Source organism: Macaca nemestrina, chromosome 6 (genome assembly GCF_043159975.1).
Source record: "Macaca nemestrina isolate mMacNem1 chromosome 6, mMacNem.hap1, whole genome shotgun sequence".
Classification (NCBI taxonomy): domain Eukaryota; kingdom Metazoa; phylum Chordata; class Mammalia; order Primates; family Cercopithecidae; genus Macaca; species Macaca nemestrina.
In genome coordinates this window covers 47,940,610-47,965,694 of record NC_092130.1, presented here as the reverse complement: position 1 = coordinate 47,965,694, position 25,085 = coordinate 47,940,610, and the positions used below count along the sequence as shown (strand labels likewise).

General features: G+C 53.4%; 2 protein-coding genes across 4 annotated transcripts in view; one reads left to right on the top strand and one right to left on the bottom strand.

The window, feature by feature from the left end:
- CARINH (colitis associated IRF1 antisense regulator of intestinal homeostasis) overlaps positions 1-25,085 on the top strand; it is a 136,351-nt gene that overhangs the window by 75,961 nt on the left and 35,305 nt on the right. Inside the window, exon 4 of one of the 3 annotated variants that reach the window (XM_024788324.2) lies at positions 1,623-8,828. The exons of 1 other annotated variant lie outside the window; for it this stretch is intronic. In XM_024788324.2, coding sequence (XP_024644092.2) covers positions 1,623-1,993 — 371 coding nt within the window. In that variant the 3' untranslated portion in view covers positions 1,994-8,828. Of the gene's footprint in view, positions 1-1,622; positions 8,829-25,085 lie in introns of those variants that run through there. One more of the 3 variants, XM_071098488.1, reaches the window with a different exon arrangement.
- On the bottom strand, positions 8,845-15,288 carry LOC105467175 (interferon regulatory factor 1). Its single transcript, XM_011716645.3, has 9 exons — positions 15,202-15,288; positions 13,738-13,837; positions 12,736-12,912; positions 12,575-12,624; positions 12,337-12,466; positions 12,031-12,153; positions 11,435-11,484; positions 10,126-10,261; positions 8,845-9,839 (listed from the first exon to the last, which is right to left on the bottom strand). The coding sequence occupies exons 1-9, from the start codon at positions 15,286-15,288 to the stop codon at positions 9,715-9,717; spliced, it is 978 nt and encodes a 325-aa protein (XP_011714947.1). The 3' UTR covers positions 8,845-9,714.

The following is a 25,085-nucleotide window of genomic DNA, read 5'->3' as shown; positions in this document are numbered from 1 at the left end:
TTTTTTTTTTTTTTTTTTTTTTTGATACAGGGTCTTGCTCTGTCACTCAGGCTGGAGTGCAATGGTGCAATCTTGACGCACTGCAACCTCTCCCTCCTGGGCTAGACCATCCTCCTACCTCAGCCTCCCAAGTAGCCGGGACTAAAGGCATGTGCTACCACACCTGGCTAATTTTTTATATATTTTATAGAGATAGGGTCTCACTATGTTGCCCTGGCTGGTCTCAAACTCCTGGGCTCAAGCAATCTGCCTGCCTCAGCCTCCCAAAGTACTAGGATTACAGGTGTGAGCCACTGCACCTGGCCCATTTCTTTTCTTATAGTTCTGCAGTCAGAAGTCCAAAACAGGTCTCACTGGGCTAAACTCAAGGTGTCAACAGAGCTGCATTTCTTCCTGGGGGCTCTAGTGGAGAATCTCTTTTCTTCCTTTCCCTTTCCAGCTTTTAGAGGCTGCCTGCATTCCTTGACCTGCAGCCCCTTCCTCTACTTTCAAAGCCAGCACTGGCTGGTCAGGTCTTTCACAATGTGATCTCTCTGGTTCTGACCCTTCTGCCTCCTTCTTCTTCATTTAAGAACCCTTGTGATTACACTGGGCCCACACCAATAATCCAGGGTAGTCTCTGTATTTGCAAGTGAGCTGGTTAGCAACCTTAATTCCATCTGCAGTTTTAATTCCTCTTTGCCATGTAGCAACATATTCATAGGCTCATGCATTAGAACGTGGACCTCTTTATTCCACTGTGGACCAATATTCTGCCTTCCACACCCAGCCTCTCTTCTGAGTTTTCCAAGGGCCCCCCATCCTCAGGCATCCTCAGGAATCCTCAGGCATCATCAGGCATAGACAGCGGGCTGGGCTAGACCACAGCCAGCATGTTTCCGCCACTATCAGAGAGGTCCTTTCTGCCCAGGTCCCCTCCCACCTGCCTGCTCCTCTTTCAGCTCGTTCTGTCCTGGATTCCTCTTCCTTCATCCTCTGCTCCCAGTCTTAGGTAGAGAGGAGCTGGGCAGGAAGTGCCAAGGGGTGTGGAGATGGAGGAGGGGGAAGGTAAGGCCTGAGGCACCAGGGCTGTGGGAGCCCAGGGAGCTGAGGCCTTTCAATCCAGACACCCTGCACTTCTTAGGGTCTGGGGCCTCTGGGGACCACACACTGAGCTCCAGGGCTGGAGGGGTGGCCAGCCAAGTATTAGACCCTTCCACCTGTATGTCCCTAGCTGCCCTTAATAGCCATAGTTCACCTGGCCCTTTTCTTGGGTGATAACAGACTGTCTGCCTTCATTTATTCCCTTTCCCCTGTCCCTCCCTAGGCCTCAGGCTGGAACCTTATAGTCCCAGCTTCTCGGGAGGCAAGGCCCCAGCCATGCCTCTGTCCCTGAGCTGCTTGGTGTGGGCATGGGGGATCCAGAACCCCAGCAGGAGGGCAGATGGCAAGCACAGGGCAGGAGGGGCTGGACAAAGCCTTTGGCCCTCAGGGAGGGTGACCAACTGGCCCTGGTTTGCCTGGGACTTGCCCAGTTTTAGCACTGAAAGTCCCAAATCCTGGGAAACTCCTTGGTCCTAAGCAAACTGAAACAGTTGGTCAGCCTATCTCCAAGCCCTTTCGCACCTCCTAATCTATTCTAGATCACCTCTGCAGCCTGTACAGCTGGGCCTTTGGACTCCTGGATACTAGAGAGACCTGGGCGCTGAGGAAGGGTCCCGAGCCAGTACCAGGAAAGGACAGACTCCTGCTTGCAGCATTCCCAGCAGAGATATCGCCTGTGGACACCACGTCTGTGTCTGCATATGGCAGAGCTCCCACATATATGCACAAGGGAGTGAAAAAATGTGTTTGCACCCCAGTCTCTAAAAATTCAACAGCCTGGTTACTTCTGGGTGGTATATTGCACGTGACTTTAATACGTGTTATTTGCTCATCTGTACTTCTTACACTTTGTACAATGAAACCATGTTCCTTTTACTTATGTACATTTTTAATAAAAGAAAGTTGTTAATGACTCAGCCTTCTATCTCCAGTCCTGCCGAAGGAGACAAGCGGTCATGCTGCATGTTGTCTACACACTGGCCCTTGGTCTGGGGCCTTTGACCTTGGCTGCTGGTTGGTCATGGCTTGTTCTGCCCAGGGTTCTACTGCAGGGGCAGGGTTGGTTATTTCTCTGTGCCTTTTTGCCTCTCAGCCTGCTTGCTCCTCTGGACCCCAGAGTCTAGCCTGGTCCCCCCAGGGGAGGGACTCAGAAAGTGCTACTATAGAGACATGCTAACTACATCTCTGCTGAGCAGCAGGAGATGCTCTGAAGTGCCAATCCTGGCTGAACGCTGTGAGAATATGGAAGAGATCAGCTGCTTGCCCCTGGGGAGCTTCCAGTCTGGTTGGCGAGATTGGGTACCCTGCAGCCCTTGTGGGGACTGGCAGACAGGAAGGGACAGGCCCTAGAGGGTGAGGCTTTGCCTGTGAGGGCTGTCACCAGTCAGAGAAGGGAGGGCCCCAGGGCTCCATTGCACACATCTTAGGATGGCCAGAGACCAAAACTGGGGTCCTCCTCAGTGACCTGAGGCAGGCCCCACAAGCTTGCGGGTAGATGGTCTCCTGGGCCCAGAGCTCTGGCTGCTTGCCACCTATGACAGAAGAATGGTGATGAACACTCACCAGGCTGTTCCAAGTCTTTGAAAGCTGGACACTCCCAGGTCCTCCTCCCTGCCCCACCCCACCCCCACCCCATATGGGAATGCCAGGCTGTATCCTTCGCTGTGACCTATCCCAACTCCAGCTCCTCTCCGCATCCCAACAAGCCAAGCAGGAGCACTTGGAGGGGAGCCCTGGGTCTCCAGCAGAAACAGCCCTCCACTGCCCCCACAGTCAGGCCATCAGCCCCCACCCCAGCCCCCACACCGGTCCACCGTTGCCCTGGTGTGGCCAACATGACAGGACTTCTTGTAATTCTGGCCTAATGGCTCCCACATCCCCAAACACCAACTCCATGTCCATATGCCTCCCTTGTTCCACAAAGCCAGCTTTCTCCAAGAAACCAGAGAAGCACATGATCCCTGCCACACCTCTCCTGGGGCCTCCCTCCTGATCTGAGATCCTGGGTATATCCCGTGGCCTCTCTGAGGGAAGGTAGAGCTGAGTTGTGTGGGGTTTTTTGTTTTTTTAACCACTGTGTAAGAACTCACTACTTGGGCCCCAATTCTGAACAAATTCCAGATTGACAGTGTGAGGGAGAGGTGGTAGCAGAACTGGACATCCCCACAACATTGTTGCTTTGAAGGAAAGAAGGAGGGCAGAAACAGGAGGGGGACCCAGCATTGGCATGAAATGGATGCAAAGGCCTCACCCAGGCTGCCCCTCTGGGCTGGCACAGGAGGGCAGGGGAGAGCCTTCCCTAAAGGAAGCCTGCAGGTGAATCCCAGTGCCCGCCTGATGTAGGGTAGCAACTGGCCACCTGCCAGAGGTGCCAGGTGTTCTCAGGAATCAAGAAACCAGGAATTAGGCCCACCAAAGCCATAGGGTCTGACCCGAGCCTGGTGGCTGGGAATGAGGAGGTATCTGTGCATGGTCCTGAGTCTCACAGTCAGCCACGCAGGGTCCAGATCTCTAAGGAACCCCAGGACCTAACAGCAGGTCTGGTTTAAAGCAGGAGAACAGGAGACTACGTTGTCTTGCTGAGACAGAAACATGGCTGAAAAGTCCTCTTTGATCCTGGGAGCTGAGATAAGGCCTAGCAGGCCAGAGTCCCCTGTTTGCTCCAGACAGGCCTGCTGTGGCTGAGCTGCCCCCTGCACTGAGGCCAAGTTACAAGCCTGTCTGTGTCCCGGCCCCTGGGGGCCCCACCCTTCGAAACTGCAGGTGGCCTCCAGGGCATAGGTGGGGCATTGCTTCCCTTGAGGACCAAGCCAAACCCTACCCTGTTGGGGCCCTGGGGCCTGTAGCAGCAGAGCCATGTTGCCAGAGGTGTTGGAAGCTGGGGCCTGTAGCAGCAGAGCCATGTTGCCAGAGGTGTCGGAAGCTGTGTGTGCTGGGGGAAGGGAGGAGATCTGAAGGCAGGACAGCAGCTGCAGCTTTTGCTGTCTTCCCTCAGCATCCACAAGTGCTTGCTTGGCATAAGGTGCTCGGGGCCTGCCCCTTGCTAGTTCTCCCCAGCTTCTTGTGTAGGCCTCCGTGTTCTTCTCTCAGGCAGCCTGATATGGAACCAACCTGGATTCTGGGCACAGACAGATGTGGGTTGGAACCAATACTGATTAGGTGGTAAGAGTTGGTTTCCTGGTCTGTGAACAAGGGCCGTGGTGGGGTGCCAGTGCCGTGGTGCACACGGGGTGCTTGGCACAGCACCCAGCACAAACTGAGCACTCAAGACCTGTGTTGCCATTATCCAGCCAGACTTTGAGGTCTTTTCCAGTTCTGCTCATTTGTGAGCTTGTGGGATCATCTCCTTGGGTGAGGAATGATGGGCTGGACGTCTGCCTCCCCTCTTTCATTCAGTCCCCATGTCCTTGCTCCATAGCCTCCACTATCTTCCCAGCTGAAGTTTCACTCAGCACAGACTCTGCAGGCCTGTGTCTTACCACTGAGCCAGCAGACGTGGGCTTCTATAACTCCTCACCCCGAGAAAACCAGCATAAATGGGTCTCTTGAGAGCTGCCTGGAGCTAGGAAAACTATGTGGCCAGCAGCTATACCCTTCTGCTGCCTTAGACTTGGCCCCACAAGGGAGCTCCGGATGAAGACGCCAAGCTCCAACCTGCCAAGTACTTTCACCCCTGCAAAAGGAGGGCACCAGCTCCCCCTTCTCCCACCCCAGGCCTCCTTCCTCTGTGACAGCTGGCAGAACTGGGGAAAGGTTAGTGCTGAGTTCTGATGAATTGGAGGATTAGTCGTGCCCAAGTTAAGGAATAGCATTACATCTGATAGAGACGAAAGCTTTCTATAGGGTCACTGTATTAGCCCTGGGTGCTCCAACAGGACTGCCTGGAGGACATCTGTACCCCTTTTCCCCTCCACATATAAGGGCAGATTTTTGGATCTGTGCATAGTGTGAAAGACCAAGTGGTCCCAGAGAATGACAACCTGGCTGTTTCCCAGCCCCACCAACCGGAGGCATTACTGCTAGAAAAAAAAACTCCACCTCCCAAGGCTACCCCAGGATTTCAGTTCCCACTTTGGCAGGCCCCACTGGAGACTTCCAGAAAAATCAGAGAAAGTTCTTACCTTTGGAGTTGTAATGGTCACAACACCCTGCACACAGTGCACTAAGAGATGTTGAAAGCTGACTCACCAAGAAGGGGTGGTTTGCATATTAGCTTCTAGCTTTCTTCCTATTGCCAAGTGAGCTGAATGAATAAACCAGCCCAATGAAAGTGACACCTTTGGAGTTAAGGCAAGGAAGCCCATGACTAACCACAAATGCCCTCAAATGTCTGTAAACTTGGCCCAATATGAGAAATCTAGCTGGTGTGACTGAGCACCACTTTGTCAGTTTACCCCAGTGGAAAGTGGTCCTTGATGACAATGATATCAGCACAACCCCAACAAAACAAATCTTTCAACAACCTCCTAGCTCCCTCAACCTACAACTTCCACCATTAGTGCTTATACTGAAACTCTTGAGAATGACCCACAGAAGCACTGTCAGGTCCTTAGAATGATCTAATTATTAAGCACAAACTTGGTTCAGATCTTACTAATACTGCTCTGTTTCAGGCATTGTTTGGCTAATGACTCGGTAGTGTCAGCTGCCATCACCTTTAGGTGAGCTGTCAGACCTTATTTTGTTTCTTTTCCTAGGAAAAGGGTGAGGTCTTGGTAGGATGCGATGGGACAGCTCTCCATCCTGAAAGGTCTGGCTCTATCCCACACTACTCCAGGCTTGGTCCCTAGGACCCAGCTCCATTGTGATGGGTGCCTAGGGAGAGTTTTGAGGTCCCTCCCTGGAGATTCCAAGCAGTTGCTACCAACTGCTCCTGGTATCAGAGGGAACTCCTGGTATCAGAGGGAACTCCTGGCATCAGAGGGAACTCCTGGCATCAGAGGGAACTCCTGGCATCAGAGGGGATGGGGAAGTTGAGGACTTCATCTTGGTTGTGGAGATTGGAAGCTGATGGACATAATTCCTCTCTCTTTTTGGTAATTTACAAGCAATTAACTTTGCTTTTAGAACTTGAGAGATTTCCACAGCTGCCCAAGACTTCACATACCCACTGCCTACCCTCCATCAGGGATTAGATTGAAGGGCAGGAGAAAGAGAAGTCAGAGCTGCTGCTTGTTCTGGGTGGTGTCCCTTTCCTCCCATCAGTCCACTCTACCTTGCTCCACACCACCACCTGCCATCACCCACTAGAAGACCCCAGATGGAAGCCACAGGTGGCCAGCCACCTCAATCCAAATCTTAAAAAGGGCTGGTCCCTGAAGGAGCTGAAAAAGGCCATCCTGTCTAGCCTTCTGTTCCCAGGTGAAGCTATTCTTGAGAAATCCAAGTGGAGTGGAGCTTCCAAGTGGAACTTTTTTTTTTTTTTTTTTTTTTTTTGAGACAGAGTCTCGCTATGTTGCCTGGGCTAGAGTGCAGTGGCATGATCTCAGCTCACTGCAACCTCCACCTCCCGGGTTCAAGTGATTCTCCTGCCTCAGCCTCCCTAGTAGCTGGAATTACAGGTGTGCACCACAACGCTTGGTTAGTTTTTTTGTTTTTCAGTAGAGACAGGGTTTCACCATGTTGCCCAGCCTGGTTTCAAACTCCTGAACTCAGGCAATCCACCCGCCTCAGCCTCCCAAAGTGCCAAGATTACAGGTGTGAGCCACCACACTTGGCCCAAGGGGAGCTTCTGACAAGCAGGGCCTGGGATGGGGGCCTGTCCAGGCATCCACATATAGAATATTTACCCAGCAGGAGTCCACCGGCCACTCACACATCATCTCCAAGATCAGAGACCAATACTTCCTGAGCTTGACAGAGGATGAATGTATCAGACTGACCTCTGCCCATTTTGTAGTTTTCTCATCATTTTCTCACTCAGTCTTCCCTTTTCAAGGGCCCATACTCTTCCAGAGGGCTGGGCCCAGTGAGTGGGGTCACAGTCCATATGGTTTCTGGGACTGAGAATGTGCAAGATGTGTCCATAGAGCTTTCGTTTCCTAAGCAACATATTACTGCCATGATTCCATTCCCTAGACGATGCTGATGATACAAGCTGGCTTCTCTTGGCCAGCCTACCTATTGCTGGGTAGTGTTTATGCCCCACGGCCAGACACTGAAGAGGGAGACAGGAAAAGCACATATCCAGACCTTCCACCCTCAGACAATCCTGTAACTTGGGCTTACCTGAAGGGGGCATTGTCATATGTCAGGAGTTCCCAAACTATGGTCTTCAGAAACACTGTTTGCCCTCCATAGAGGTTGTGTGCATCAGCCCAGGCAGAATCCTGCTTCATGTAAGGCCAGTTTTCCTAATGCACATGTGCATGGATGTGTCTTGTGCTACACTGCAGGGCTGGTATTCAGCACCAATAGTTATTGTTGGCTGCTGAAATACCAAACTACTAGAAATGGCAGGTAAATAGCCCCAAGCCCCTATCCCCAGTGTCCTCCCGCTACTCAAACCCCTCTCCCTCAGATCTGCCCCCAGTCCAGTATCTACCTGCACTGTTCAATATGGTAACCACTGACCACATGTGACTATTTACATGTAGTTTATTAAATGCAATTAAAAGTTCAATTCCTCATTGCACTGGCCACATTTCAAGTGCTTAGTTGGCACATGTGGCTAGTGCCAGTGCCTACTGTATTGAACGGTACAGAGAGAGCATTTCATCACTCTAGAAACTGGATGGCAAGTGCTACCCAGCACAGCAGCTATGGGGACCTTTCTTGGGCTGCTGACTGTTCTGATTGTCTGTGACTGTGTCATATCAACTAACTTTTTGGAGCAGCATCTGCGTGTTAGCAGGACACATCACCTATGGCACATTCCTCAAAACCTAACACTCCTTGGGCCCCAGGAGCCCAGAATCAACTGACAGCCATGGTGATAGTCAAGGACAGGTAACTATGTTTATATGAGCATGTTCCTGTGACAGAAATGTCCCCTCCTTCTGCCATCGTCTATGTGAACATAAACAAAAGGAATTTTTTTTTTTTTTTTGAGACAAAGTCTGGCTCTTGACACCCAGGTTGGAGTAGAGTGGCAAAGTCTCGGCTCACTGCAACCTCCGCCTCCGGGTTCAAGTGATTCTTATGCTTCAGCCTCCCGAGTAGCTGGGATTACAGGTGCCCAGCACCAGGCCCAGCTAATTTTTCTATTTTTAGTAGAGACGGGGTTTCACCATGTTGGCCAGGCTGGTCTCAAACTCCTGACCTCAGGTGATCTGCCCACCTCCGCCTTCCAAAGTGCTGGGATTACAGGCATGAGCCACCGCACCCGGCCAAATGAAAGGATTTATTTATTTTTGTTGTCGTTGCCCAGGCTGGAGTGCAATGGCATGGTCTTGGCTTACTGCAACCTCCACTTCCCAGTTTCAAGTGATTCTCTTGCCTCAGCCTCCTGAGTAGCTGGGATAACAGGCGCCCACGACCATGCCCAGCTAACTTTTGCATTTTTAGTAGAAATGGAGTTTCACCATGTTGCCCAGGCTGGTCTCAAACTCCTGACCTCATGTGATCCACCCATCTCGGCCTCCCAAAATGTTGGGATTACAGGGGTGAGCCACCACGCCCGGCAGAGAGGATTTTATAATAGATGCATGCCCCTGTTCACTCCAAAGTCAAGTTCAGGTGGGATGCCAATAATGAGTCCATCAGTGTTTCCATAAAAAGTAAAATCATCTACAAGTTAAATTTCTCTCTAAAAAGGCCACACCCCTTATAAACAATTTACTTTTTATAAAAAGACATGTACATATTTACACATGTTCTTATGTGTTCACACATGACTTAATGGTTAGATGACATTCCAATTTTAAGTCAAACCAAGGCGCTCACATTTCCCTCCCTGGGCCTGTTGAGAGCTGCTGGGGCTTGAGGGGGTGGTGGGCGCCGAGCAAGGCACTGTATAAATAAATGCAAAGGCCAAGAACTCGGGGGAAACGTTAGTGTACACCTCTGATCAGAAATGTGGCAAGATCCACAAGAAAAAGTGCCAAGTTTTTTTCCCAAGCCCCTCAGCCAAAGTAGGCAGCAGGGTAGAGCTCCTCTGAGGCTGAAGGAGCATCTCCCCGAAGGACCCCACTTTCCTTCACATTTCACTGGCTTTGGAACAGTCCCCAGGGCTCAGCTGAAAAGGGGGTGGTTCTTTGGGAACAAGATTCATTTAGTGCAATTGTCTGTTAGTGCAGAGCCAGCCCTGGGATTGGTGTTATGCTTTTCTGGGGTCACTAGTCTGTTCCCCTAGGGGCCAGCCAGTGACAGCAAGACCCTCTCCAGGCAGCTGGGCTCAGAGGAAAAAGCCAGACACTGACTCCAGTCCAAGTCCCTGACCTGACACACCGGTCTCAGAACCTCATGTTCCCAGGAGGCAGGACCAGCTTTACCCCACAAGAAAAACCCAGACAACTGGCCTGCCAGGCCCTGAGAGGCCAATGACCCAAGGGGGGAGGCCCTATCGCCACTTGGCAGTGGGGTCACAGTTGGCTGTTGAAGGGCCCACAGAAGTCCAGCTTCTCTGCACCATATCCACCAGGATGCCAGGTCCTGCTTGCCTAGAGGACTAAGAAGGGCCCAGGGGCCCTGCTACGGTGCACAGGGAATGGCCTGGATGGAGGGCAACCGGACTGGGGTCAGCAGGCTGTCCAGCCAGGTGGCATCCATGTTCTTCAGATCTGTGAAGACGCGCTGTAGACTCAGCCCAATATCACCTAGAAGATATGAAGAAGGTTGTGTGAGGGTGGGGGACGGTGGCATAAGGTGTGCTTCCGCCTACCCTTGAAGGCCACAGACATGGCCTCCACTCTTCACAGCACAGCAGCAAACATCTACTCAGCTTCAGGCAAACCTTAAGGCATGGCAGCAGTAGCTAATTCACAATGTGTCAGTACCCCAGATGCTTTACCGCACTGCTCCCTGGCCCTGCCCCCAAGCTTTCTCCATCCCTATATGGTTCTCCCTCCTCTAAGAAGCCATATGGATCCAGGGCCTTCTTACCCCCTGGGCTGTCAATTTCTGGCTCCTCCTTACAGCTAAAGTCTCCATAGACAGAGGTGGGCTGGACTCCAGGTTCATTGAGTAGGTACCCCTTCCCGTCCACGTTTGTTGGCTGCCACTCCGACTGCTCCAAGAGCTGAGGACAGAAGAGCAAGAGGCTATCAACTCCCTTCCAGTGCAGACTCACGCTGTGGCCCTGCCCTCAATGAACCAGCTTCTCTCAGCCAGGATCACACCCTTGGCCATTTTCACAATCTCAGATAGGATGCAGAAGTGCACTGCAGTCAGGACAAGGGCCCAGGAGGGAGGAGGCAGAAATGCATGTTGGCACTGGTCCTCAATTCATTTCCCACCCCTCTCACACCCACTCTCTGGCACTCCACTCTCTACAACTTCCCTCTCAACTGTGTAAGGACATAGTAAGAGGGAATGGGGCTTAAAACAAAGGTAAGCAAAACAAATCAAGAAAAGATGACTAGAAAAGCTACAGATAAGGAACTACATACATGTCTTAATTTTCTGGGCTGACGGAACAGCTGGGGTACAACTACTGCAAAAACTTTTTTTTTGAAATGGAGTTTTGCTCTTGTTGCCTAGGCTGGAGTGCAATGACACAATCTCGGCTCACTGCAACCTCCGCCTCTGAGGTTCAAGCGATTCTCCTGCCTCAGCCTTCGGAGTAGCTGGGATTACAGGCATGCGCCACCAGGTCTGGCTAATTTTTGTATTTTTAGTAGAGATGGGTTTCACCATGTTAGTCAGGCTGGTCTCGAACCCTTGACCTCAGGTGATCCACCCGCCTTGGCCTTCCAAAGTGCTGGGATTACAGGTGTGAGCCACCGCCCCCGGCTGCAAAAACTTCTTTATATTCACTTTTAAAACTGAAGCAGAAAAAAAAAACCTGGAGGATAATTTGCTAACTTTTTCTATAAAGCCATCATATTAATGGATCCTAAAGGCTGATTATTGAAACCTGATGTGCATTTCCCAAACTAGCAGGGCTGGGGCATGTTGGGGCAGAGGGTGCAGGCCAGGGACCCATCGCTGATAGTGCCTGACTCACAGAGCTGTCTGATGCCCCCAGGCTTGCTTCAGGATGGCCTGTCAGAGGCCAGGCCTCCCACCTGCCTTCCCTACCCATGGTGGCTTTCCCACCAGTCAAGCCACGTGAATGTGGCACTTGTGGGATGACGCAAGCAGCCAGGTGACAATAGCAGCTGCCCATCCTCTGATTTGGAAGCTTCACTGGTTCTCTCTCCTCACTGAGAAACGGTCACTTCAAGAGTGCCCAGGTAGGAAGGGGCTTTACCTTCATGATGTCCTCAGGTAATTTCCCTTCCTCATCCTCATCTGTTGCAGCTGTGGATGGAGAAAGCAGAGAGGTTGGCTGGCAGTCAGCCACACTCGCCCTGCAGTTCCAGTTCCAGCCCACCAGATCCCCTGCCCTTTCTGTCTCTCTCTCTCTGACACACACACACACACACACACAGACACACACACACACCCCTCCCAGTGGACCTGCCTGCCATGGAGATTCCAGAACAGGACACCGGCCTGGTGACTCAGCCTCTCAAACCCTGAAGCCACGCCTCTTCCCACCCCCACCCCACTTCCTTCCTCACCCTCAGATGCTGGGCTGCAGAGGAGGAAGGAGAAACAGCACCCCAAAATACAGCCCCTGGCCCCCTTCCCTCCTCTCACCAGCCCCCACTGTGCTGCAGCCCACTCTGAACTGCCTTCCTAGTGTCCCCGTTGCTTGCCTCCCCCCACGGGGGCTAAGACTGGGCAATGCCCAGCTCAATCAGCTTAGTGCCAGGTGGAGTTCTGAGCGTCTTTTCTCTCTCAGGAAGCCCTTCACAGGACCCAGACAGTCAAGCAGGCAGGCCAGGCCCCAGGAGCACTAACCTTCAGAGGTGGAGGGCATGGGTGACACCTGGAAGTTGTACAGATCACTGGTGCTGTCCGGCACAACTTCCACTGGGATGTGCCAGTCGGGGAGAGTGCTGCTGACAGCACACGGCGACAGTGCTGGGGGACAGCAGAAGCCATGGGTCAAGGCTGTGTGCTTTCTTAGTTTGCAAGACATCGAGCGCCCCCCCACCAACCCTGCAGCCTGCACTAATGGGCCACCATCTGCCAGCACCATGCCTCCAAGAGAAAGAGCTATCCCACTGACTTGTGGGGTCCCCTGCCAGACCTGCACCAGCTCACCTGGAGTCAGGGCCCGCTCCACCTCCAAGTCCTGCATGTAGCCCGGAGCTGTGTAGCTGCTGTGGTCATCAGGCAGAGTGGAGCTGCTGAGTCCATCAGAGAAGGTATCAGGGCTGGAATCCCCACATGACTGTCAAGGGAGAAAGCAGCTTAGGCCCAGGCCCACCTTAGCATTTCTTCCACTGCTCACCCTGGCCCACAGGTGACCAAAGGCCTGGCTGCTTAGGACCACACTCACCTTCCTCTTGGCCTTGCTCTTAGCATCTCGGCTGGACTTCGACTTTCTTTCTGTGGAGCAGATAGGCTGTCAGCCTTGGTGCAGGCTCGCCAGACCCAGCTGACCTTCTTCTACCCTCCCTCCCTGAGGGTGCTTCCCAAGGACCCAGAGTCCTTGGATACCTTTTCTCTGGTTCTTGGTGAGAGGTGGAAGCATCCTGTACACTCGCACAGCTGAGCTGCCCTTGTTCCTGCTCTGGTCCTTCACCTCCTCAATATCTGGCAGGGAGTTCATGGCACAGCGAAAGTTGGCCTTCCACGTCTTGGGATCTGGTTCCTTTTCCCCTGCTTTGTATCGGCCTAGAGAACAGGAGAAAAAAGAGGATCGTCAGGGCCACAGGTAGGGATCCTCAGCTGCCCCTGGCCTGGTGGAGGAAGGTAAGGGTACCCCTGAGCTCTCATGCTACCAGACAGCCACAGTGGTCAAACTAGCAGGTACTCCAGGGACACTCTGCAGGTCCTAGGCCCTGGACCTTCTCAAATGCCGAGGCTTGGCTTAAACACATCTAGCGGGCCTCAGTGAAGGGCCCAGCTAGAAGCACTAGAGTCCCCATATCCCCAAAGTGGACTATCTGTGTCCCAGACCATGCCCAGTCTTCCTCCTTGGGCTATCAGCAGCCACAAGGTGGGCTGGGGCTTATCTGATATTTCCAAACATGGGAGTGGGCACAGACTGGGCAGCAGAGAACAGTAACTAATGGGTGGGCTGACTGTTCTGAGATGGGCCTAGAGCTCCATCTTTCAAGGATAAAGGAGGCTACCAACCACACGAGCCTTGGACCAAGGGCCTTGGTCAACATGAAGGCAGACCTGGGTCTCTTTCAGTGCCCTGGCTTACAGCTGCTTTTCACAGATGCTTTTGCCAGGGAAAACTCTCATCTAGCCACAACCCCCCTGAAGCCACACACTTTCTAAGATCTTGGCTTTAGAAATCCCTTTGAGAATTTGCTGAAATGATGGACTCTCTTCTCCAGAAACACTAGTCTGCCACCAGCCCCTGTTCCCAGTAATTCTGCATATTGTCTCAGGGAGCTCAGGGACCCCAGTGAAGAGCCTCTGTGTTAACGTTAGTGCCTCCTCTTGTCTCTACCCTGGCCTTCCTAGGCCTGAGTCCCAGGCACACACCTGTGTGAATGGCCCAGCTCCGGAACAAACAGGCATCCTTGTTGATGTCCCAGCCATGCTTGGCAGCATGCTTCCATGGGATCTGGAAGATCATCTCCTCCTGAACAACACACACATATACACGAGGCTGTGTCAGCTCAGAGACCACAGACTTTGGGGCTGAGTCTGAGACCCAGGCTTGCCCAGCCAGACAGGTCTGAGAAAAGGCTGACTTCCCCTTTTCCCCCTGCCATCTGGCTTGGACTGACCCATCTTTAGGCTGGCTTAAACAGACCACTCGGGATCTCTCAGGAGGGACTCCTAGTTCGGATGAGCTGCAGCACTATTAGCTCACAAAGACCTCCCTCTGCCTGTTACACATGTGCTAGGACCCACACAGGGCACCCTCCCCCAAAGCCCTGATTTTGAAGCTCTGGGATGTTTCTCTCTGGCTTGTAAACACCAACATGGAAGTAAGAACTTCTTCCATTAGAAAGGACTCCTCAGGACACCTGGGACCATGGGCTTCTACACAAGAGGTCCTGGTCATACCACTGAGGGAGCTAGACTTGGATGGTGAACACTGTGTAACCCTGGCATTGTCACTGTATCTCTTTTCCCCTCAGTTTTCTCTTCTCTGAAATGAGAAAACATATCCAACAAAATTTTGAGAATTAAAAACCAGAGAATGTGTAGGGACACAGTGACAAATATGAAGTCTAAGGTCTTACTGTTATTATCACTGATGGTTAACAGTAAAGATTTCTGAGTCAGACCATTCAAGTTCAAATCTTGGCTTCATCACTTTTTGTGTGATCTTACAATCTTCCTCTCAGTGCCTCTGTTTACTTATCTGAAAATGATGACATGAACAGGACCTACCCCACAGGACTACTGCGAGGATTAAATGACACAATGTAAATAACATACGTAGCAGGTGCCAGGCACACAGAGAGTGTTCAGTAAGCATTAGCTATTATTATGAATACTATCATTGCTACTAAGCCTATAGTGTCTATGTTGCCCCAAGTGCACCAGCTATAGGCTTCTTGGGCCACAGTGACTGGTGCAAGATTGATTCGTTTGTCCTCTGCTAAGCCAGCCACCTTTCTGCCCAGCAGCATCCACTTCTCAAGTCTTCTATTTGTCTGATTAGAGCCCTGCAAGGTGCTGTGTATGTTTGTAAGGGTCTCCCTCAGAGGAGACCAGAACTCCAGCTCTGCAGATGCTGGGAAAGTCTTGCTGCTGGAAACTGGAAGTGCCTTCAGGTGGGTGCCCTACCTCAAGAAGGGAAGAAAGAAGGAGTCGTGCAAGTGAGGCCCAGGCTGGGCCTTGCACACTCCCTCCCTGCATGCAGGACCCACTGGGAGAAATATCTGCCTGTCCCGTTATCACTTCCCTTTTTGAGCTGCATCTGAAGCTTTGGTCCCTCCAGAAGTACATGGGTTAAAACAGTGGCAGGAAAACCCAAAGAGTTACACTCACTTTATTAATCCAGATGAGCCCCGGGATTTGGTTGGAATTAATCTGCATCTCTAGCCAGGGTCTCATGCGCATCCGAGTGATGGGCATGTTGGCTGTAAAGAGAAGACAGAGGCTCCAGTCTGGAATCTGTTGAACAGTACCTGGGCACTGACCTGCCCCACCCGAGTTCACTTAGTTACCCTCCCCTCAGCCAGCTACTAGGTACTACACTCAGTGGGGAGGGGAGCTGCCCGGGAATAAAACTGCTCTCCAAGTTTTTTCAGCATCTTAGGCAAAAATGCTTCTGCCCCTTCCTCCATCCCAGCCAGTCTCTGGATGAGACAGGCATGCAAATGATGGCTTTAGGATTCATGTGCAGGAAAAGAGACAAAATGCACAGATATCCTAATTTCAGAACTTTTCGCTCAAAATTCAAATCCTTTGGGAAGGGAGGGACTTCTTTTGCTTGATGCCAAGAAGAAATTCCCTTGACTTGAGTTGTCACCACTAGCTAGTAAAGGGCTAGCCATCACCCTGAACAGCCCCCCTGAATCCATTCTACGCCCTCCTGACAGTCATAGAGCCCACTACGCTAAGACTAGGACGCTAACCCTTCCGGCCCGGTTTCCCCTCCTCTGGAGAAGCGGCTCAAGGAACACCTGTGGCGCCTCTTCCCGCAGTCTCCGTAGGTCACGATTCCCTCCAGCCACCTGGGCAGTAAGCCAGCCCTTGTCACTAGCACAGGGAGCCCAAAACCTGGGGCCTGGGCGCGAAGCTGGGACCGCCGAAAGCCGGGAGCACTGGGCGCCCACGCGTGGGCGGACACTCGGTCCCCGGCACGGCGTGTGGATGCGCGGGACGAACGTAGCGGGCCACCTACAGGCCCCCAGCGGCTGCGCGCACGCAGATCTGCGAAAGCTGCCCGGCGCCGGCAGCCTCGTCCGGGTGGGCGGTCCACGCCGCGGCCCGCCCTCCCCGCGCCGCGGCTCGCAGCTCCTCCGGCGCCCCCCGGAGCCCGCGCGGGGGCCCGGGCAACGCCGCGCTCCCGCGAGTCTCCAACCTGGAGCTTTCGAACCCCCACTTCCTGGTGCCCCGCGCGCCTTTTATTCGACGCCGCCGGTCCCCCGCGCCGCAAAAGCGGACTCACCTTTGCTGCAGGAGCGATTCGGCGGCGGCGCGCGAAGGTCCCGGCGACGCAGGGGCTGCCGTGAGGGGGCGCGGAGCGCGACTCCGGGTGGAAGGGGGAAGAAGGCAGAGGCTGTCTGGGTCTCAAGGCCGCTGGGCACGGCTGGCGTGGGCTGGGCAAGGCTCCGGGTGGCCTCGGTTCGGCGGGGCTCGGGCGCACGTCCTGCCTCGACGAAGGAGTGGCGAGCTCTGCCAGGGCAGCGGCGCCACCGAGCAATCCAAACACTTAGCGGGATTCCCCAGCCCTGGCCGGCCCCGCCTCCGGACAGCCGCGCGGGCGCCCATTGGCCGACTGCGTGCCGTCATTTCGGGGAAATCAGGCTGTTGTAGAGCTAGCGGCGAAGGGGAAGTACAGGGCGGCTGCTCCGCCCCACCCTCTCCGGCCGGGCGCCACCGCCCCGGGGCCACCGCGGGCCCGCCCCGCGCGCTCCCAATCCACCCCTGCTCCGGCTCGCCCGGAGGAGGGCTGCCCTGGACAGCCCGGCACCCCCGGCCCCAGCCTCTCCTCTCACTCCGCCTTCTCCCAGCCGGCTGGCTCCTGGGGCCATCTTTTCACCCTCCTGGCGGGTTGGGGGCGGGGGTCTATCTCCTGAACGCAGGTGAGGGGATCGCCCGGGCACTTGCCGCCCTCTCCAGGAGGAACACCGGCCGAATCTCCCGACTGGCAGCCTGGCTCCTCAAGCTTGCCAGTGGGGTATCAAGAAGGGAGAGTTTCAGTCCTAGCACTACCCCTGTTTTTAGGGGTGACCCCCTCTCTCCAGGTCACTCACCTGCCCTGGGGAAGTGAAGGAAGCAGAAAGCCTACCCTGCACCGTGTGCTGTCTGGGGCTGCTGAACCAGGGGAAATCTCACCTTGGCCGCTGCTGGCACAGCCCCCAAGGGACTCAGGACCTCCGTTTTTCAACCATAAAATAACAGTAGCCCTACCTTGATGGTTTGCTGTGATGGAAAGAGATTGTAAAGCACTATGCTCCACTTGGGCAACAGACGCTGAGTAGTTTTCAAGGTCGCTGTTCCAGGGTCTAATAGTGACCAGGATGACACCCCACCCCTTTTTGGTCTGCCTCCCTGGGACTCCCCCTGGCTGGCCTTAGGGAACAGAGGAGGAGAAGGGGTTCAGAGAAGCCCAGATGGCTGAGTGAGGGTGGGGGTGGGGTAGTTCTGATCCCTCCTAATACACAGGCCGCCTCCAGAGCCTCCCTGTGGCCCGCGTATGGGAGTTCCTCAATGGAAGTATTGCTGTCATCTCTGAGTCCCCAGGGCTTGGCCCAGAGAGGTTCTGGGCAGCATGGAGGAATTAGCTCAGGGCTGATCAACGCCATGGACCTAGCGAAAGGGTTGGGGAACCCAGGTCCTATGTTCCTTGGTAAGGGCCCCTACTTAACTCTCGCTCACAACTAGTCCCCGCCCCACTTATAGTCCTAGAGACTTGACTGGGTGTTCATTTTCCATCCAAAACTCTAGCCCAGGAGGCTTCTTCCTTCATCTCTCTAAAGCTCCTGACTCAGAAGTAAGTTACTCTCCCAGGCGTGTCATTTCCTTCACTCCAGCTCTCCCTGCAGGGCAGCACCCCATTTTGCGGGCTATAAATAGACACACTCATGCAACATTCGACTTGCCAGTCACTCTACTACCTCCCTCCCGTAGAGGAAATGCATGGGTTAATCCTATTCTGGTGTATTGCAATCTGAGTGCTGTGACCGATGCCAAACCTAGCATCGGTACCAGCAGAAATGGGCAAAACTGTCTACCAGATAGAGGTGAGTCAGGAGCTAGGAGAGGAAAGGAGGTAGAAGAAACTGAGGAAGGAACCTAACTGAGTGTTAAGCAAAGTGGAGGGCAATGACACTCTGGAATGGAAAGATGGGGTTTGGGGTACTTTAAGTGACAAATGGGAGTGGGGACTTGCTACAGGGACCAAGACCTTCTGAGCAAGAATGAGAGAAAACAAGTGACTCCTGAGTTGTGGGATCCTTTCTTGATACAGCAAATAGATGCGTGTCTTGCCCCTGAGAACCTGACACACCCACTGGAAAATTCAGGATGAGATTAGGGAAAGGAAGTTTGCATCCTTGTGTCCTGATAAATTGACCACAGTGACCCTGTGAAGGCAACAGGAGACTATAAAAAGTACTTTAAAACAAAAACTTAATTTTAATTCACAGATACAGGTATGAATATACCTGTAATGTGTATGTATATTTAGCCATAATGAGCATCTTTGCATGTCATGAAATGTACTTATGCAATATCATTTGCAATAGGTATATATTATTCTTCCATAAGGATAAATAAAAATTTACCCAATTAATCCCCTATTGTAGGACAGTTAGGTTATTTCCATTTTTTCATAATACAAACAACGCTATTAGCTAAATCTTTGTGCACATCAATAATTTTTTGCTTAGGAGAAATTCCCCAGTTAGGATTCACGAATGAAACTGTCATTTACATTTACATCTTTGACCTTTTTTTTTTTAACCTTAGGGATTCTTATTTTATTTTGAAGCCTGTAAGAATCTGATTATTTGGCCGGGCGCGGTGGCTCAAGCCTGTAATCCCAGCACTTTGGGAGGCCGAGACGGGCGGATCACGAGGCCAGGAGATCGAGAGACGATCCCGGCTAACACGGTGAAACCCCGTCTCTACTAAAAAATACAAAAAAACTAGCCGGTCGAGGTGGCGGGCGCCTGTAGTCCCAGCTACTCGGGAGGCTGAGGCAGGAGAACGGCGTAAACCCGGGAGGCGGAGCTTGCAGTGAGCTGAGATCCGGCCACTGCACTCCAGCCTGGGTGACAGAGCAAGACTCCGTCTCAAAAAAAAAAAAAAAAAGAATCTGATTATTATGACTAGGGGTGCTATACTCAGACTCAGTGAAATAAAGCTAAGCCATGTTTAAGTACCCAACATTTTTATTGTAATGGCTTTTGATGAATCACATTCTAAGATGTAGAACATTCCCTGTGATCCCCAGCAGAACACGTAGGCTCCTGTAGGCTCTTAGTAATTCGGAGCCAGCCCTTTTCTCTCCCACCTGGTCTTCTGGGTCTTCCTTCCCTGTATCTGGTTGTGATTTCATAGTCCAGGACCAGACTATTGTTGCCCCAACCTCCCCCTGGGCCTCTCTGCCTATCAGTCCTGCCCAGGTAGATGGAGAAAATGGTGCTTCTGCACTGGAATGATCTCCCTAACTTGGATGATCTCCCTAACACTCAGGGCCACCCAGGAGCCTTCTGAGCTCCCCTACATTCAGCCCCACATTCAAATCTTTGCTCAGTCTGGTCCTGGGGTCCCATTCCAACCATCTGTCCCTGACAGCTTCCCTACCCTTGGCAGTAGGGAAGATGAAACTAAAGGGGGATGAAAAAAGAACACAGGATTTGAGTCTGAAAGCCTGAGTTCTTATTGTGCTTTTTCCACTTGCTATGTGATCTTAGCAAGTTACTGTCCCTCTCTGGGGCTCAGTTCTCTTATCTGTAAAATAGAGATCATCTGTCTCCATCTCTCCTAAATATAAAATTAGACTATCAAAATTATTTCCAAACTGTAAGACATAAGTCAAATGAAATGTATGAACAGGAACGCATGAACCTTTCCCTGTGTTTCCATTCTCTGAACACACTGTGTTTGTCCCCTCATCCCTATCTCCTCAGGATACTTGGCAACACTCGCCCTCTCTCAATCTCCCTCTCCCTTGCCCACCCCACCACTTCAATCTCTGTGTCTTTTTTTAAGGCCCAGAGCATATGCCTGATCTCTTCAAAATGCCCGCAAAGCAATCAACCAGAAGTCCTTTCTTTTCCCTCCTTGGACCCCTTTGGTTCTTAACTTTCATGTGTTGCCTTTTCACCACTAGTCACTTTATACGTGGTGGGAACAAACTCTGGGGAACAAAGTCTACATTTTTTCTGTGAGAAAAGTAACTCTACGTGTTTTCTGTGGGAAATCTTAACAGGTTCCTCATGCCCAGCAGCTGAAGCAAGCTAGGGATTAGCTGAGGGTAGCCAGCACCCTGTACTGCACAAGGGCTTCCTTACAGATACCTCTCATCCATACCCTCACTCGATGAGGGTGAATTCATTGTGTGGCCTGTCTGTATTGGGGCCTGGATTCTTCTGTGCTGGCAAGAGGAGGCTAACTGCCTGGCAGGGCCTCCTTTGAAGTGACTTCTGCAATCAGGATGCTGAAGGCAAGATCATCTCACACACACATTCACACACCCTGTGGGAGCCTCTACCCTGACAGACAATTCTTGTCCCCAGTTCCCTCCCTCAGGCTCTCAAAACACTGTTCACCCCCTAACTGGGCTGCAGTTAGTCCTGAAGCCCAGAAACATGGCTCCCAATGTGTCACCATGCACACACACATCCATGCACAGGGCCACACGGACCACACTAAGGTGATGCTGCCATCCTTGCTCTTCCCTGCAGAGTGGCTACCATGAGAGTTTGTTAGCGCTGAGGAGCAGGTGCCAGTGAGGTTTGAACGAGGTGTTTTATTGTTTTGTTTTGTTTGAGGTGGAGTCTTCCTCTGTCACCCAGGCTGGAGTGCAGCGACGTGATCTCGGCTCACTGCAACCTTTGCCTCCCCGGGTTCAGCAGTTCTCCTGCCTCAGCCTCCCGAATAGCTAACCCGGCACCTCGCCCAGCTAATTTTTGTATTTTTGGCAGAGATGGGGTTTCACTACGTTGGCCAGGCTGGTCTCCAACTCCTTACCTCAGGTGACGCACTGCCTCGACCTCCCAAAGTGCTGGGATTACAGGCGTGAGCCACGGTGCCTGACCTGAACTAGGTTTTTGACTGGGATTCCTGCTACCTGTGAAGCCTGCTACCCAGAGAGGGGGCCACAGTCCCCAAAGCAGACAAACACCCCCCAGCATGCCTTGCAGCCTTCCAGGTGCAGAAGTAGTAGGGCTCTCTGAAATGCTCAAAGCCTTCATCTCTATTTTCACAGAAACCTGAGAGGCAGGCAGTCCTAAACTGTGAATTGCAGAACACAAGCCAGAAATAAAAGCATCCAAAAGCTTGAAGGCAGAATCCAAGGGTCATCACCCTGCCTGCAAGGAGCCTAATTGGCGAGAAAGAAAGTCCCTTAATTCATTCAACATATATGAATCGCACGCAGGCCTGCTTTTCAGTCAACCCCAGGTTTGGTCCTGGAGATACACTGGGGCACCAGACCAGCCCCTCCCCTCTCAAAGGTTTGGCAAAAAATGCTGTATGACACAGCAGAATAAACGTTGTATTGTTATAAAATTCCTAAACGCAGAATGGGGGGCTGAAGCTGGCTGGAAAATCACTAGGGGGTCATGATGGAATACTGAGCCAAGGAACTGCTCCAGTGCTCAGGGCTGTTCGGAACCCCCTGAGAGCGGGGCGGGGTGACAGTGTGGGCTGCCGCTGATGGCCGCTGCGGAGCTTCATTTCTTATAAACACCACCGTTGGGAGGAAAGAGAACTCAGCTCCCCGTCAGTCCCGTGGGGCCCGGAGGCCGGGGGAGGCTCCCGGGCTAGGCCCAGCGGCCGCGACCTGGAGCAGGGATTGATGGGATCAGCACTCTCCTCCCCCGCGCCAATGGGTGCTGCAGAACGGCCCACGCCCACTGCCGTTCGCCCGGGGCTCCCCTGGCAGGATTCTTGGTCTTTGTGGGGGCTGCAGCACCTCCACTTCACCGTGATGTGGAGTCCTTCGCCCCCAGGTGACCCACGCTCCACAGCCCCGGCCAGAACGTGGGGTGGGGGACGGGGGGTGTTTGACGGGGAGGGGGCACAGTCCTTTCGGGCCAACTTCCACATTCCTGCTCCGCCCAGGCGGGGGGTGAGTCGGGGTGAGCAGCCGGCTCCAAGCTGGCCGGCTTCCTGGAAAGGGAGGGCCAGCGGGAGAACTGCAAATCCTCCCAGCCCTGGTGGCTGCCCGCCTCCTCCCTACCCATTCCTCCCCACCCCACTTCCACCCCTACTCCCCAGCAAGCTGGCAGCCCCGCCCCTGCCAGGCGGCTCACCTGCCCGCGACCAGAGCACTTCCTCCTCCTTCCCCGCCCAGCCTCCCGCTACAAGCCATGGGTTTGCAGCCGGGTCAGCAGCTACAGGCTGTGTGACCTCAGGCAAGTTGCTAAACTTCTCTGTGCCCATTATCTCCCCCTGCGAGATGGAGCTAGCAACAATCGGGGTGCAGAGCTTTCCGCGAACACCGCTGCACTTCCCTCTTCCCTGCTCCACCACCTTCCCCTTCCGCTCGGTTTGGCAGGGGCACAGGGGATGCACAGAAAAGGCACCCGACTGTAAATTGCCGCAGGGGAAGGCCGTGTTGCGTCCCTCGCCGGGGCACTGCCCTCCGTTGCAGCCTGAGACTTGGGTTAGACCCGCGGCTTTCCCGTTGGAGGTGCGGGTGGTGCTGAGCTGCTGGACTGACGCTGCCCGCCGGGGGTCGGCGCGCAGGCACTCAGATGGCTCCCACCTCAGCCTGGGCCTCGCAGCTGGCGGTGGGGCGGGGCGCAGGGGCTGGGTAGGGGAAGGCTTGGGTCCGGCCACCCAGTGGGGGTCAGCCCCAGCGCCGGTTTCCGCGGGGCCGCGCCAGAGGGGCGGAATCTGGGTTTCGGTTTCTTGCAAACGCGGCGGCAACAGGGAAATCGAGGAGTTTCCGGGAACTGAACCGCGCTGGGAGCGCTAAGGTCTGCGCGGCGGCGGGGGCAGGGGGACGGGCGGGCGTCCAGTGTTACCGGCCAGTGGCCAGCTGGAAGTTCCAGCGGGAGCTGGGGAAAACCGGCCCCGGAAAAGCCCCACCTGAATGCACCTGCCCCCAGCCCTCTCCAGATGGTGTTCACGCTGAGGGTGGGGGTGTGAAGGATGGACCTGCCTGCAGTGGTGGCCTTTAGGGAATGAGGGAGGAAGTTCTACAAGCAGAGGGCTTTGAGGGTGTGCACGTGGGGAAAGAGGGGACTGTGAGCAGCCAGGTGGGAGCTAAGGAATTGGGATATCCCCTCAAATGGCTGAGTTCTCTAGCTGTCCCCTCATTGTCACATCCCATCTTATTATCCTTATATGATGAGGTCTCCCTACTGAGATCATCTCCGTAGTGTCCTCTTTTGCTTATTTGTTGGAGGATTTCCCTGAACATGACTTGGAGCTCTTGAGAGTGAGCCCTGACTGTCTGGTCTAGCCTCCTGGATCTAGAACCCACTAACCTCCATCAGGGGCTTGTGATTGTTTACTAAGGGAAGGAGTAGGGTGAGTTCGAGGCATCTGTGGGGTCCATATGCCTTCTGACCTGCTTCCCCACAGGACCCCTAGCCCACTCAGGTCCTGCCATGTCCCCAGTTGAAGGAAGCCCCACTCTGCAGGAGAGGCCTTGGCTTTGTGGGAGGGGCTTCCCTTGTAATTCCCTGAGAGCTGCTTTCCAGCTGGGGTGGCTGGACAGAAGGCGGACTGCAGTCATCACAGAGGAATGCTGGCCGTGGGGTCGGCCACTTCCTTCCCTCCCCAGGGCTTGGAGCTCAGGCCAGGGATTATGGTGGGTTGGCCCTGGATCTGAGACAAGAAGGCTGGGAGTTTGGGCTGCAGAGGGAGAGTCCAGTACCCTCCCTGATCTCTGCAGCCCACAGCAGTACCTGGGGTCAAGGTGGACAGTGTCACCGGCAAGCCCATATTTCCTAAATGCATGCTTTTGAGACCACAAGTCTATGGTAAGGATCGCTTTCCTTACGGCCCTGAGACCACGGCTCTTGGAAAGACATAAATCAGACTAAGTGGAGCTCCCTCAGTCCAGAAGAGCTGGGGCTGGGGCAGGTAGCAGTGGTGGCTATTCTGGAAGCAGCAGCTAGCCAGTGGAAGGAAAGGCAGAAAGATCTCCCTAGCATCCCTGTATGGGCCAACATTGACTTTCATCAGCCCAGGCTTAGGATCAGGGTGGCTGGCCTGCGAGAGGGCCAGGGAAAGTCCAAATACTGCAAGAGTGGAGCTTGTGCCATGAGCACCTGGCAACCCTGGTGACTCAGCCTGGGAATCCCAACTCCAGGGGCAGCCCTGGAAATGAGGCTCAGGACAGTGAAGGAGTGCCATTGAGGGGCCCAGCAACTATGGCAGCTTTTAGTGAGGCCCCAGATCAAATAGGTTGTTGTCCCTTCTTTCTCCTGTGGCCCAGGGTTAGAACCAGTGATGCTGGTCCTCTGCCCAGTCCAAATAGTATTTTTGATTCATAGAACCCAACCCTCATCCTAGCCCATAAATTTGACCTGGGAGAGGACCTGGTCCTCAGAATGTCTGTGTTGGGCTCCATTTGATGTCACATCTTAGAAACGGTAGATGTAGCTCAAGCTAATAAATACCCACAGGAATGTGTCTTTGTGGTCTGGACTCAGCAAATACTGAGTCATTGGAATATTTATGGAAGGAAAGCAGGGCAGAGGCAGGAGAACAGGTGTCTCTGTGGGTGCTGGGCCCTGTTCACTGCTGTAGCCTCAGGAGCCAGCCTCCGCTGAGCAGAGAGCAGGTGCCCCATGAACCAGTGTGACATGGATGGATGGATGGATGGATGGATGGATAGACAGATGGATAGATAGAAATATGAATGGTGGATTCAGATGGTCTCAGCAGCATGCACATTTTCCCCAAGATGGTCTTTGCAACAAGACAATTTCCACAGAAACTGGTGGGTGCCCCAGAAGGAGGGAAGGAAGGATGTGGCTTCTCCAAGCAGCACTGTGGTTGTTTCTGCCAGGTTC